This window comes from Chinchilla lanigera, unplaced genomic scaffold (genome assembly GCF_000276665.1).
Source record: "Chinchilla lanigera isolate Chin_1 unplaced genomic scaffold, ChiLan1.0 scaffold00070, whole genome shotgun sequence".
NCBI classification, from domain to species: Eukaryota; Metazoa; Chordata; class Mammalia; order Rodentia; family Chinchillidae; genus Chinchilla; species Chinchilla lanigera.
In genome coordinates, this window is record NW_004955471.1 from 8,013,579 (window position 1) to 8,028,984 (window position 15,406).

General features: G+C 43.8%; 2 protein-coding genes across 3 annotated transcripts in view; one reads left to right on the top strand and one right to left on the bottom strand.

Moving 5' to 3' along the window:
* Positions 1-5,485, top strand: part of Tlr2 (toll-like receptor 2) — a 7,354-nt gene extending 1,869 nt beyond the window's left edge. For both annotated transcript variants that reach the window (XM_005400927.2, XM_013522906.1), the window contains exon 2: positions 1,318-5,485. In XM_005400927.2, coding sequence (XP_005400984.1) covers positions 1,332-3,680 — 2,349 coding nt within the window. In that variant the 5' untranslated portion in view covers positions 1,318-1,331 and the 3' untranslated portion in view covers positions 3,681-5,485. The remainder of the gene's footprint in view (positions 1-1,317) is intronic.
* Positions 5,486-6,263: 778 nt separating this feature from the next.
* Positions 6,264-15,406, bottom strand: part of Rnf175 (ring finger protein 175) — a 59,724-nt gene continuing 50,581 nt past the window's right edge. The window contains exons 7-9 of the mRNA XM_005400926.2: positions 13,538-13,671; positions 10,180-10,281; positions 6,264-8,183 (exon numbers count right to left, since the gene is read on the bottom strand). Coding sequence (XP_005400983.1) covers positions 8,063-8,183; positions 10,180-10,281; positions 13,538-13,671 — 357 coding nt within the window. The 3' untranslated portion in view covers positions 6,264-8,062. The remainder of the gene's footprint in view (positions 8,184-10,179; positions 10,282-13,537; positions 13,672-15,406) is intronic.

The window sequence follows — 15,406 nt, forward strand, 5'->3', positions numbered from 1 at the left end:
TTAAATCCCAACAGATACTGCAGTAATCGTATTGGATGGAAAGGACTAGAGTTTATAATTATCAGAATATTGTGAGGATGGGACTTAAAAATTACAACCTAGCAGTCAGTCCCATTCTGTTTGGAAGAGATACATTTCCTAAGGGTACTGAAAGATTTAAAGTAAAAGGATCCAACCAATTATATATATATGTAAAACAGCTTATATATTAATAGCAGTAAAAGTAGATGCTAAGGAAAAAGAAAATCATTGCTAGAGTAAGGAGGAAATTTAACCAGGCTGAAACTTTCACTGAAAAGAGATTCTGAATTTAGAAGGACTTACAACATGGCATTAAAAAAATACAGCCAAACTGATAGACTGATGGAGATGAATCTACACAGTGTGAGATTTTATCATATCTTTCTAGAAAATGATATAAAAAGCAGACGAAAGATCGGTAAGGTAAAGAAAATGGGAAGTGTATGTACGCCCCCGGATGAAGAGCCCTGGCCTCTGGGAGGTTACTGAGTGGAGCGGGATTAGCACATAACAAAGAGCTCAAGATCAAGGCCCAGCTCTCCTGCCCTGTGCCATGCGGAGGACCTGGCCACAAGGCATGGTCCTTGGGGCTGAGAACAGCCCAGCCCAGAAGGTGAAAGTGCAGAGAAAGCTGTTGGATTCCTGGAAGAAAAAGATGGGGCATTTGTTGTGCAAACAGCTATACTTCCTGCACACCTGTTTGAATACCCCACTGGGCTGGAGCATTGTTTTCTACACTAGTCTGCAGGAAGAGATGGTTCTGATGGCCTAAGTGTCCTTCAACCCAGCAAACCACTTTGCTCTGCCTGGAGCTCCCCAGCATCCTTCCTACCTGCTAGAAGTGGGAGCCAGGCAGGGGTGGGTAGCCTGAGGCTCTCTTGGGTCCAGAGTATGCTATCCCTGGAGCTTTACTGGATGTGCTGGTGTCCCGTCAGCTGGTGTCAGAGTGGTGGTTGGGTTCTGTGAGGTCTCTGTGCACTCAGGTGATAGTGAAGTGGGGAAAAGTCACACTTCAGAGGGAAGAGGAGTTCAAGTACTGGCAAAGGTGTCTGAAAATCCAAATGATGATGCCTCGCTCCTTAAGAATCCTTCTCCACAGTTCCAGATGGCTGCGCACAGCAGTCAGATGTCCGTTAGTGCTGCCGAATGTGCCGGGAATCCCTTTTTTACCCCCATTTAGATGTCCCACTCGCCTGTTATTTCCTGTGTACATTATGCTGGATACCATACTCCTTGAGAACTGGGATGATAATATGCTGTCAAACACAGTCTCATGTGAACCCATTTCCTTTTTAGGTTGAATTCTGACAATGTCTCATGCTGTGTGGATGGTGTGGCTGCTGTGGGCTGTGATCAGCCCTTCTGAGGAAGGACCCCTGGCTCAGGCTTCTCTGTCTTGTGACCCAGCTGGTGTCTGTGATGGCCGTTCCAGGTCTTTCAGCTCCATTCCCTCAGGGCTGTCGGCATCCGTGAAAAGGCTTGACCTGTCCAACAACAAGATCACCTCTGTGGGCCGCGGCGATCTGCAGAGATGCGTGAATCTCCAGCATCTGGTGCTGAAGTCCAGTGGAGTTCGCACAATAGACGAAGATGCCTTCCTCTCCCTGGGCAGGCTTGAGCATTTGGACTTATCTGAAAACCACTTGTCTAATTTATCATCCTCTTGGTTCAGACACCTTTCCTCCTTGAAATTCTTAAACCTACTGGGAAATCCTTACCAAACGCTCAGCAAAACGTCTCTTTTTTCTCACCTCACAAATTTGCGAGTCTTGAGGGTAGGAAATGATGGCTTCACTGGGTTGCAGAAAACAGACTTTGCTGGACTCACCTTTCTTGAGGAACTTGAGATCAAGGCACCAAATCTCCAGAGTTACGAGCCACAAAGTTTAAAGTCAATTCGGAACATCAGTCATCTGGTCCTTCGCATGAGACAGTCCCTTTTACTGCTGGAGATTTTTGTAGATGTGTTAGCCTCCGTGGAACACATGGAACTGAGTGATACCAATTTGAATACATTCAGCTTCTCAGAGCTGTCAGTCAGTGGTACAAGTCCACTGATTAAAAAGTTTACATTCAGAAAGGTGGACATTGCTGATAAAAGTGTTGGTAAAGTTCTGAAACTCATGGCTTATGCCTCTGAATTGTTAGAGTTAGAATTTGAGGACTGCACTTACAATGGAGTTGGAGACTTTAACACTGCTGAGATAGAAAAAGCGTATCCAAAAAAAGGAGAAGCGGTAACAATCCGGAGGATGTCTATTCCGAATTTCTACTTATTTTATGATCTCAGTAATGTATATTCACTCGTAGGAAGAATTAAACGAATCACACTAGAAAACAGTAAGGTTTTCCTGGTTCCTTGCTCACTTTCACGACATTTGACGTCACTGGAATACTTGGACCTCAGTGAAAATTTGATGGTTGAAGAGCACTTGGAAAATTCAGCCTGTGAGGGCGCCTGGCCATCCTTACAGACCTTAATCTTAAGGAAAAATCATTTTATATTGATAGAGAAAACTGGAAAGGTTTTGCAGACCCTGCACAACCTAACCAGCCTGGATATCAGTAAAAACCGTTTTCATTCTATGCCTGAAATTTGTCAGTGGCCAGAAAAGATGAGATATTTGAACTTATCCAGCACACAGATACACAGTTTAACCGACTGCATTCCCTGGACCCTGGAAATCTTAGATGTCAGCAATAACAATCTCAATTCGCTTTCTTTGCGTTTGCCTCAGCTGAAAGAACTTTATATTTCTGGAAATAAGTTGAAGGTTCTCCCAGATGGCTCTAGGTTACCCATGTTGCAAGTTTTGAAGATCAGCAGGAATATCATAAATGCTTTCTCCAAGGAGGAGCTGGATTCCTTCCACAGCCTGAAGACCTTGGAAGCTGGTGGCGACAATTTCATCTGCACCTGCGACTTCCTGACTTTCGCGCAGGCGCAGCCGGCGCTGGCCAAGGTGCTGAGCGATTGGCCCGCCGGCTACCTGTGCGACTCCCCGGCCCACGTGCGCGGGCAGCGGGTCCAGGACGCGCGGCTCTCGGTCTCCGAGTGCCACCGGGCAGCGCTGGTGTCCGCGGTGTGCTGCGCATTTCTCGTGCTGCTCCTGCTTCTAGGGGCCCTGTGCCGTTGCCTGCACGGAGTGTGGTACCTGAAAATGATGTGGGCCTGGCTCCAGGCCAAAAGGAAGCCCCGGAGGGCTCCCCGCGGCGACATCTGCTACGACGCCTTCGTGTCCTACAGCGAGCAGGACTCCTACTGGGTGGAGGAGCTGCTGGTCCAGGAGCTGGAGCACTCCGAGCCCGCCTTGCGCTTGTGTCTGCACAAGCGGGACTTCGTCCCGGGAAAGTGGATCATCGACAACATCATCGACTCCATCGAGAAGAGCCGGAAGACGGTGTTCGTGCTTTCCGAGAACTTCGTGAAAAGCGAGTGGTGCAAGTACGAGCTGGACTTCTCCCACTTCCGCCTCTTCGACGAGAACAACGATGCTGCCATCCTCGTTCTGCTGGAGCGCATTGAGAAGCGCGCCATCCCCCAGCGCTTCTGCAAGCTGCGGAAGATCATGAACACTAGGACCTACCTGGAGTGGCCCGCCGAGGAGGCGCAGCGGGAGGCGTTTTGGACGAGTCTGAGAGCCGCGATCAAATCCTAGGTTCTTGCGTGCAAGGCCCATGTACCACTAATGGGGATCAAGTTCAGTGTGACGTAACTATGCAAAGAGCTCAGGAATCACTATCGTCAGACGACTTGCTTACTAGAACTGCAGTTTTTATCTAGAGAGCTGTTTCATAAAAACTGTGACCAGGTTTTAAAACATGGCTTTGGTTTTTTTTTCATCTAGGAGATAATCATGATCTAAGTCCCTACTTGGTATCTGAATAATCTCCCGCAGCTGGCTTAGTTTGCCAGGAAATAGCACAGTGGGCTGATGATTTCAAACGCCTGGTACTGTTGGCTTTCTGCGGACTCCTGTCGCCTCTCTTGCAACTGATCTCAAGATCAACAAGGCAGAATACTGCAGGGCACTCAGCCAAACTGGCTGCTGTTCCTAGCAAAAGGGTGTTATGTTCCCAGTGACGCTTTTCAGTGTGCGAAGGACACGGCGGCTTTTCATGGGATCTGTCTTCCTGGGAACTGGATAGATTTGCCCACAAGAAACAGCAGACTTTGTCTGACCATCAGAACAAAATCATTGAGATGAATGAAAGATTTAGTTTGGAAGAATTTGAACGTAGTCTCCTACATCCTGACTTGTCTGGTTATTTCTAAGTAGTGTTAATTTCTAATTAGTGTCTGGTTATGCTTGCTTTCTGTTCCCTCACACACATCTTGTTGCTTTTATTCCTGTGAAAAGTCTGGTTTCTAATGTTTTGAGAACATTTCCCTTTTTTTTCCTGAAAATTTAAAAAAATTATCTGAGAGCTAAATAGATTTTTAAATAAGTATATACCTAGACGTTCTTTACCAGGACTCAAAAATAGTTCGGTACACAATTTGAACATAGATATTGCTATCATATGTTGACTTTTATAATCCAGATTTCATAACACATTCAATTTCAATGTACCATTGTTTGTGAAGAGCACTTCCTGACTCTGCAGCTTTCTCCTCCCACCTGAAAGAGAATGAAAGTCCTGTAAACCTAGCTCCATTCTCAAGCAGAACTAAGTTTAAGTGGTTACTCTGGCTCTGGGGCTGAAAAGACCTATGACAGTATATGTGTTATCTCTGCTTGATCTGACCTCCCATGTTTTCCTGTCTTTAAAATGTGGATAGAGTTCTGTACGGGCTCAAGCCCTAAGAGTATAGAATACAGTGGTCCACCATCCCTGTGACCATTCCTTTTCACCTGGGGGTGAGGAGGGCGAGGGTACCAAACCTATGAGCATGGAGCCCACAGATGTGTGGGACTGGACAGGTGCCTGTAGTAGATGTCAGTAGATGGTATATATTTTCCAGGAAGTGATTAATTTCTTGTTATATTATGGCATATAAATGGATATTTTTCTGTTCTGGATACTAGCAAGGATGTAAGGGACCCTGGTGTTTATAGGAAAATACCCTAAAGAAATAAGTTCATTAAGTGTGTAACAGGCTTTAGCCTTAGAGAGTTCACATAGCGCTTCTCTTCCATACACATTCCCAGGAGAATGTAGTGAAGGAGCCAACAAAAAGCAGACAAGTCCAGAAGAAGAAAACTTGAGGAGATGCCACAGAAGCCCAGCACAACAGTGAACTTTCTGCTTTACTTTCCCATTCGCTACATTAGTGCCATAGTAACTGTCGTGACACCAAAGAGACTTAATCTTGACTTGATTTGTCTGTTTATTTTTTTTTTGGTACCGGGAATCAAACTCACGAACTTGTACTTGCCAGGCAGGTGCTTGTGCCACTGAGCTATATCCCCGGCCCTGATCTGTCTCTTTAACTTTGAGAATTTAAACAGCTATATCAATAGCTTCATAGTCTTTGGTCCATTTTAAGTTGAATTTTGCACAGTGTGAGAGGCATCTAGTTTAAATTTTCTACAAGTGGATATCCAATTCTCTCAGCACCATTTGTTAAATTGGCTGTCTTTTCTTTAACATATATTTTTGGCTCCTTGGTCCAGAACTAGATGGCTGTAGTTGTGTGGGCTTGTTTGTGTGTCCTCAGTTTTGTTCCATTGGTCTGTGTGTCTATTTTTGTGTCAATATCATGCTGTTTTTGTTACTATGTCTTTGTACTATAATTTGAAATCAGGTATTGTAATGCCTTCAGGCTTGCTCTTTTTGTTTAAGATTGTTTTGGCTATATTTGGTCTTTTGTGTCTCCATATGAATTTCAGTTTTTTGCTAGTTCTGTGAAGACTGTGATTGGTATTTTGATGGGGACTGCATTGAATCTGTAGATGGCATCTGGTATTATAGCCATTTTGACAATATTAATTGTGCAAGTCCATGAACTTGGGAGGTCATTCCATTTTCTGATGTTTTCATTAATTTTTTTCTTTAGAATTCTGAATCTTCATTGTAGAGGTCTTTCACTTCTTAATTAGATTGATTCATAGGTACTTTATCATATTTGAAGTGATTGTGAATGCATTTTCCTGATTTCTTTCTCAGTTCATTATTAGTGTATATTAAAACCATTGACTTTATATTCTGCTACATTGCTGAATTTGTTTATCAGCTTTAAAAGCCTTTTAGTAGAGTCTAGGATTTTCTAAGTATAGGATCCTATCACTAGCGAAGGAGGATAATTTGACTTTTTTTCTTATTTGTATCCCCTTTACTTTTTTCTCTTGCCTAATTGCCTTGTCTAAAATTTCAGGAACCACAGTGGGCCTCAGTTCATGAACTTCATTTGTTCCAGGATGCTGGGGAAAATGGCTGTGTTAGCGTTTGTGGGGAGTGGGGGAGGGGAGATGGCCACAGTCCTCTTTGTCTCCTCCTGTGGAGTCTGTGAATGGAAGCAAAATTTTACCAAGCACTTTTGTTCTTGAACTGAATTGTTCACAAACAGAAGCGTTCATGAACCAAGGCATTACTGTATAGTGAATAAGAGAAACAAGAGTGGACATCCTTTGCCTGTTCCTGATCCTATTTTTTGTTAGTGCTCTACCCAAATTTAAGATCTTTTATTTATCAACAGACCATAAGCTCAAGAATATTGTTCTGTCTCCTTACCCTTTGAATATGCCTACTACGTAATAAGTAAATATTGAAATATTTATTGAATATAGAAACAAAAACTAAATCTTCTAGTAATCTAGATGGTGATCCAAAGGTAATACTGAGGTGCTGGGCAGTTCAAAGAGAGAAAACTACCGATGGGTGGAACTCTTAGGGTGAATTTTCTTGATGATGGAACATGAGTAGTATCAGGTTAAGTATCCTGTCAATATTTGGACAAGGGAAATAGCAACCAGGTATTTCCTTCCTGCTTCACGCAAGTTCAGTGACCTCCAGTATTTTAGAGTGGATGTCTAGTGCTCTGTATACAGTGTTGGCTGTACAAATGACTAGTGATTTAAAGCATATTAATTTTGCGAGTCCACCATACCTTTCCTGATGAATTCTTTCTGGTTTGTCTTTCTTATTCAGTTCATTTTGTTCCCTCCTGCCAGATTAATTTACTCTTTCAACAAATATATTTTGAGTGCCTGTTGTGTGTGGAGCACTGCTCTAAGTGCTGGGCATGTAGTAGGAAAGAACAGAGAAAATTCCTTTCCTTCATGGAGTGGAAGACAAATAATAAAGATTTGCTATGACTTCCAGCATCAGTGAGTGCTATGAAGAAGACAACCAGAACACATGGATCTTTTGGGGGAGCTTCTAGGTCTGAACTATAACACGGAGACAGTGAGTCTCTCTCCTTGGGTGGGGTGAATGTCTTTGGCAGCCCCAGGAAACCCAGAGCAGTTTGGCCGCCTGAGCAGGTGTGGAGCCTGCTGTGTGAGGCTCTGGGAGGAATTCCCAGTGTGCAGAGAGCCCGTGGGTTCAGCACTGGCGGGTGGTGACAAGAATGGAGAGTGGGGAGACAGTACTCGTAGCCGCAGTGCCTAGTGGAGATGCGCTCTGCTCCCTGCTCCTTTCTGCTCACCAACTCTAGATGTATGGTTAGGGTTCAGAATACTTAACTATTCTACTTACGTCTTTGAAGATGTGGAAATGATTGGAAGGCACTGATTACACTAGATGTTTTCTGTGAGAAGTGCTTTATAGACCTCAGAAACACTTCACAGATGAGATCACTAGCAGCCACACCAGTGGGCCAGTGTCCATAGTGGGGTGTAGCAAATGGGTCACATGTATGGGTTAGGAAATTGTAATGGGGGAGAGGAAAAGCTGTGTTTTATTTGTTTATTCCATTGTTCTCTTTAAATTCTTTCCACAGAGAAGTTGTTCTGCGTGTGAGCCAAATTTTATTGTTTTCTGAACTCTTGGGATCATCCCTAAAATTAAAAAAAGAACATCAGTACTAAAGCTGAGGCAAAAGATTTAAAAATATTTCAGCCATGCAATACATTGCTTCTGGGGTAAGTTGGCTGCACTATTCTAACCCCAGTGAATAGTTAATGCCTTGAACTATTCCTATGATGACGGGTTGCCAGGCCACCAGGTAACGAAGCCAATCCAGGATTTGCCCGTACAAAATATGTGTGCGTTCCCAGCTAAATCTCAGTTAAGGAGGTTCTACAGGCAGCCAAGAAGCAGAAATATTCACAGTTACCATTTGCAAACATCACAAGCAATGTAATGAGCAGATATTTCCTTTCCTGTTGTTCTATGTGCTCAGTTAAAACCCCTTTCACATGCCTTAAGGGGTGATATATGCAGTCCCAGCTACTCTGCAGGACGAGGCAAGAAGATCACTCGAGCCTAGGAGTTTGGGCAACATAGTAGTAAGATTGTGTATCTTTAATTCCTTACTTAAAAAATAAAAAAGCATCCTTTACTTGATTTTTATAACAATGTGGTTGTTGTTGTTATTTATCCAATATACAATTTCCAACAATAAATTGAATTTTTTTTACAGTAAAATCCCAACCTATAAAATGGGATAAAAGACAAGAATGTGTACTAAAAGGAGGAGGAAGAGAGGAATGACTACACTGGGAAACCAAGGGTAATGGAAGCTACTGTAAATGAACAAGAACTTAGCTCTGGGCTTTCCTATGGTCAGCTCACCAGAGGAAACTCAGAGGGTATTAGGAAGAATACCACTAGCTCTATTGTGGCATCTTTGGTAAATGTTTCAAAGGGAAGTTAGCTAATATATAGCATTTCTGATAGCAGTTACACCCACAAAGAGCAGCTTTTTCATATATAATTTTCCTTATACTGAGTCTCAGTAAATAGGTACATGTAATATTCAGTAGCTGATTCTCTCCGGATTATATAAATAAGCGAGTCACCCTTAATAAGAAACAAATCACCTTTACTGCTATTTAAACTATCATTTAAGGTGACGTTTGTGATCATATCATCACTAATTTTATAACAGGGTGGTTTGCATTGGGGTTTCGTAAGTTATTAGCCCAAAGCTCCCTGGACTGGGTCTCCTCTTACGTGAAGGGGACTCAGGGACGGGAAGGAAGTGGACAGGAGGCAAGCGGGGGAGCGTCTCTCACCTTCAGCTTTGAGTGAGGCCTCAGTGGCACCAACTCACCACCAGAAACGAGGCCCGCGGAAGGAGCAGGGCTCTGCAGGTGGTCTCTGACCCACCGAGCCGGCCTCCTTCTCTGACGCCCACCTAGAAAGTCTCTGATTAAACCATTATTTAGAGTTGGTGAGCAGCGAGAAGCAGGGAGTGAGGAGTGTGTCTCTCTGAGCACTGTGGGATTTCGGTGATTAACACAAGCACAGAGAGGCTGTCTCTTAGGAAGGGAGCGAGTACATGGCAGGTTGATGCCAACATCTCAATGCCTGTTCTGGACCCTTCCGCCCTGGAAGGGAAACCCCATGGTCTGGGAACAGGAAGGTGGAAGACTAAGTCTTTCTGGCTCTCGATGGGGCCATCACCTTCCTGTGATCTGAATGAGACTCGGGTTTATTCAGCGGGGCATCTCTGGTGTCTATGAAAACCCAATTGGTGGCATAAGCAGGCAAAGTCTGTGAGCCTTTGTCCCTTCCCCGTATTATTATCTTTAGGGTTTAGCCTTAGAAGACAGGAAGCATGCTAAAGAATCTCTAAAGCTAAAGTCCAGGGTGGGGAGAAATCTACTTATTTCTGATACTAATGAAATTTGGAGCACCCTAAAATATTTCTCTGCATTCTATTCCACATTTGGGACTTCCACATTTTCAATTCTGATTTGTCTTTTGATCCATCCATCCACCCACCCCTCCAGCCACGCGTCCAACCATTCATCTGTCTCGATTACTCTTCCATATATTTTACCTGTGTTTTGCAATGTCTTCTCACACTACCACCAACCCCATAATGTGGAGTATATGAAACATAACTAGTGGAATGGTTTTCGGCATTTGACATCCTGAGCAGAATAGGCACAGATGAGGAAAGAGAATTTTCCCATTTTGAAATAAAGTTTAGACAACAGAAGTTTTCTGCAGTAACCATATACAGATAATGTCAATTCGGGTGGAAAAATGCATCCCTAAAAACATTAAAGATAGTATTTTGTAACACTGTTATGAAAAGGATACGGGTTACTGATCATCCTCTTCAAATCGACCTTCTCTTTGCAGTAAGGGCAAGTCTGCTTCTTACCAATAATGCACCAACCTCGAATGCAGAATTCGTGAAAGCTGAAGCATCTTGTTAGGGAAGCTTCTAGATACTACAGGGCAATGTCTGGTTCATGGTGACAAGGAAATGACCCCACCCGTGGAGTCTAGCGCGGAGGGCGAGGGGGAACATTATCTTCGCGTCATTCCCACATCGTTTGTTCAGAGACGTTCTGTAGGACCAAGGCAGTGAGTATGGAGTAGGTGCTACATGTACTTCCTCCCTTCCTTCCTCCTTCATTCTCTCCTCCCTCCCTGCCTCCCTTTCTTTTTTCCTTCCCTCCTTCCCTCCCACTTCCTTCCTTTTTTCTTTTTCCCTTTTCTTTTTCTGTGGTACTTGGAATTGAACCCAGGGTGTTCACAGTGAGCTACATCCCCAGGCCTCTTGATATGTATTTTATTTTGAGACAGAGTCTTTCTAAGTCTCTAAATTTCTCAGGCTGGGCTTGAACTTGTGATCCTCTTGCCTCAGTCTCTCACAATGCTGGGATTACAAGTGAGCGTCCCACTACACCTGACCACTGCATTCGCTTTCTGACGCTGAGGAATTTGGTTAGCTTTTTACCGTTCTTGTCCTTACCTCTCCTGATTGCAGGTGACAAAGGATTGAAGGTGCTGTGGTACAGGCGTGTGTCATGAAACGCATCACAGTCCCCCACCCCCTTATCGTGTGTTTCTGCTGGGTCACTGTAACATCTCCAACTCTACTTTTGTGTACTATTTGCTAACCTTCTGTGTAATCAGACTTGTCTTAGGGACTTAGATAAGTTTAAATTATTTGTAGTCGTAAGTTTACAGATTTTTCTTTTCTTTCCTTGTTTTTTTGTTTTTATGTTGGGGACTGAACTTTAGCCTCAGGCATTCTAAGCATCATTGGTGAGCTATAGCCCCACCCCTAAACTTACCAATGTGTCTATTAACTTCTTAACATTTTTTTCTTGGATTTTTAAAATTGCTGATAAAGAGGCAATTAATTTTAACAGAATGTAATCCCCCTAAAGTTAGCCTCTGAAACTCCAGGTATAATAAATTCATTTGTATACATCACCTTTCCCAGAAAAGTCTGTCTTTGTTCCCCAAGCGGAGGTAAACCCCACAGGAGTTATCCTAAAGTGTCATGATGCTCCGCATCCTTATCTGCTCTCTTAAATCACACAGTACCTGTGGGACCATGCCACATTCATCTGTGTCCTCAGTACCTTGAACAGTTGCCCAAGGAATATTACTGAATGAATATTTGAATGAATGAATGAATCACTTGAAATCTGACCCATTCGCCACACATACCTGTTAACAATACTGACGCAGAGGTTTCCTCTAAGAAACAGGATAGCGGAGGTGTAGCCCAGGCCAAAGCCAAAGCTGTATACATAATCCTCAACACTAGCTCTCTATGAAACTAAGAGTTTCCACTGTTTTATGCTCTTGGAATTGGGGGCATTCTTACCATGTGGCTGGATTAACATTAAATGGCATTGGTACAACAAAGATTTTGAACCCAAACCCATACAACCTTTCATTCAAAAAAGCTGTGGTACAGCCTTACTTCCAGATAGGTGTAGAGTCCAGGGGTCACAGAGCCAGCCCGGAAATGTCCACGTCCTCTATCGCATGCCCTTTCATCTTCAAAATCTCCAGGTGAAAAACAGGCACCCTGGCAGATCTGCCTTCAGCAATCCTCAGATAATCCCTCCTTGTTAAGATGACCCATGTTTGGCCGCTTCTCACTAACAGGACTCATGCTCGAATGGCCCATTAATAATGCTCCCTGCAAAGCAAATTTAAAGGTGACTATACTTTCGATTACATGTGCACACATGTACAACAACCCCTAAGGGCTTTTAAAGGTGGAGAGAGAGAGTATTTCCACTGGAAAATCGCAGAAGGGGCTCCGTTCCAACATTTGAAAAGTAAATCTTACTTAAAAAGAGGGCCAGGCTTGGAAAATCCCTACTAAGAATGATAGTTTTCTGGGATACTGAAAACCTGCTATCGAAATCCATATGGGCTATCTTTGTATTTCTTCCCTTTAAATGTTAAGGCTTCAATGCTGGAGAGAAGGCTCCTATTGAATTTGAGATGCATTTGGACCGGTTTTTGACTCTTGGGATTGAATAAGTGGAAACTGTCTGGATTAAACAGAATAGGATAGAGGCACTGCACAGCAAAGGCATTAGGTATTACTGGCCGCAACAGATGGGCTTGGGTGAGCAAGGACAGCTGCTTCCACCATCTCCTCCTGCCAGAGCTTTGATCTGAACAGGTACGTAGAGATAATGTCATAAAATGGATAGTGCATTATAAAATAAAGATGAATGATGCCACCTTTTTTGTATTTGGAAACCAGTTGAAATGTGGACTATTGGCCAACCCAAACACCACTCCAGTATCTACAGTTGCACACTTGGGCAGCGCTGACTGCTTTGTTCAGGTGTCCTGATGCCAACATTTTTCCATACTCTGAAGCTTTTCTGAAGGCTTGCTGGAGTTGCCAGGCAATACTGGGTTTTGGGCGTGGGGTTTGTTGGATACCTGCCACCTCCAGATCCTTCAACCGGCAGAGAATCATGAGGCTGAGGAGCTGCTCAGCCCAAGAAAAACGGGCACATTTTGATCTTTCGTTTTGTAATCTAAGGCACTCTGCTACCTGGGGCACTATTCTCTTTTAAAAAGAACTTAGGGCTGGGGATATAGCTCAGTGGCACAAGCGCCTGCCTAGCAAGCACAAGGTCCTGAGTTTGATTTCCAGTACCAAAAATATAAAGAATAAGAAAATAAAAAGAACCTAGTCCAGAAAGCTGACAAGGAGGCTTGGTTTTCTCCACTAGATGCCACAAATGACTTCTCTGGATAAAAGCACACATTTCTTGGTCCAAGAAGATTCAGACACCGGGCTCCACCTGACGCCTCTCTCTCTGTTGTGCACCCGGCCCCTACGTTTCATGCATTTTCTCACCCACAGCCCTTCTCTCCCTGCTCTTTCTTGGTTATGTGCTCACTTTTGGCTTCTACCAGCTTCCCTCTGCTCTGAAGCTGCAGCCTTCCCTCTGTGGGCATTCGAGATCTCTTTAAAAAGGGAAATGACCGCAGGGGAGGGTTTTCTTAATTAGCAGTATGTTATTCAACAGGGTTTGTCAGAAAGTCTCAAGAATAAGGTGGATAAAGATGCAGGGCTTGGGGACTGGAGCTGAGCAACACCCAGGACACAGAGACAGGAAGAGGAGGAGAAGGGAAGGCAGAGGCTGAGGGAGGCCCCGGGGCTCTGCGGAAAGGATACACGTGGCTACAGGAAAGCTGGTAGGTGTTCTCAATAAGTCCTTCTTCACTGAGCTCCACGATGATCTTCTGCCCACAGACAGCGCAGATACCGTCAGACAAGCTCCGGGTGGGCATCCCACTGACGCTGTAGAACTGTGAGGAGAACAGAGCACTGTTGGAGAGCAGCAGTGTGGGGACAGGCGGCTGTCAGGATGCGGAATCTTCACTGCTTCCCAGCTGGTTTAGAACCCAAGACACCGGGTCCTGCAGAGCAGTGCTGCAGAGGAGGGAAGCTTTGCAGGAAGAACCTACCAAATCCCAGCGGATGCAAAATGCATCGCTGAGGGTAGCCACCCATCACTCCTCCGCAGTCAGGACCCCTGTAGGAGGAACAGCTGTGATCCAGAGCAGCAGTGCAGTCTCACCACGGAAGCTTTTGCTTATACACTGACTGGCCCCTTTTCCTTTGTGCTTCTGGACATTCTGATTCAGAGTTCTGCAGCAAATCCAGCCATGTTCCTATTTTTTAAAACTTCCTGTGTTCTTATTGCATGCACACACATGAATCACTCCTTGAAAGCAATGCATTTAGGGTTCTTGGGATATCCGCATCTTCTGGTGGATAAAGAGTGGTTCTTAACATTTGCAGCATGTCGGAATGGCTAACAAGCTTTTATTTTTAAAAAAATAAAATATGTACTTTATAGCAGTTTTATATTTAAGTAAAATATACAACAATAGCATGGAGAATACCACAATATCCTACCCTGTTTCCTCTATTCTTATCATCAGATTCCTATTAAGGAATCGCCACACATGATTATGGAGGCTGGTAAGTCAGAAACCTTCAGGGCAGGCTAGCAGGAGCTGCTGGAACAAAAGAAGCAGAGAAAGCCCACTAGCACATCCTCCATCCTTCCCTCCCTCCCTCCCTCCCTCCCTCCGTCCCTCTCTCTCTCTCTCCCTGCACCATCCTCAGGCAGAATTTCTTCTTCTCTGGGAAGTCTGTTTTTGCTTTTCAGGCCTTTGGTTGATTGGATGAGATCAGTCCACATCATCAAGGGTAATATGCTTCACTTGAAGTCAACTGGTTACAGATGTTAGGCATATTCATTAGATACCTTTACAGCAACATCTGGACTAGTGTTTAATAAACAACTAGGTAAATGGACAAGTAAAACTTAACCATCACACCCTCCTTTAAGGGCAGAGTATCTTCATCAATTATGTGGCATTCTTAGGCATGAATTTATCTATTTGCCATATATTTATTTATTTAGTCATCTGTTTATACCAATATGGACTTATGATTATTTATTTTATACTTTGAGTTATAGCCCAATACTACCACTGCTACTATTCTACTTTCAAATTTCAGCTTTGTCCATTAGGAGCTCTTTCTGTTGGCTCTTGTATCTCTTTCCTACCATCATGGGGGTTTTGTTTTGTTTTATTTTTAGCATTTCTGTGTTAGTGAGCTTTCCATTGCCCTCACAAAATGCCAGACAAAATCGCCTTGGAGAAAGATTTATCTTTGTCTCATGGTTTCAGAGGTATCAGTCCATGGTTGGCTAGATCCATTGTTACGGCCCTGTGGTGAGGCAGGACATCATGGTGGCATAAGCATGTGATGGAACAACTTACAGCAGTCAGAAAAGAGGGAGGAAGAGGAACAGTAAGGAGAAAAAGAAAGAAGAAGAAGAAGAAGAAGAAGAAGAAGAAGAAGAAGAAGAAGAAGAAGAAGAAGAAGAAGAAGAAGAAAGAAGAAGGAGAAGAAGGAGAAGAAGAAGGAGAAGAAGAAGAAGGAGAAGAAGGAGAAGAAGGAGGAAGAGGAGGAGGAAGAGGAGGAAGAGGAGGAAGAGGAGGAGGAGGAGGAGGAGAAGGAGAA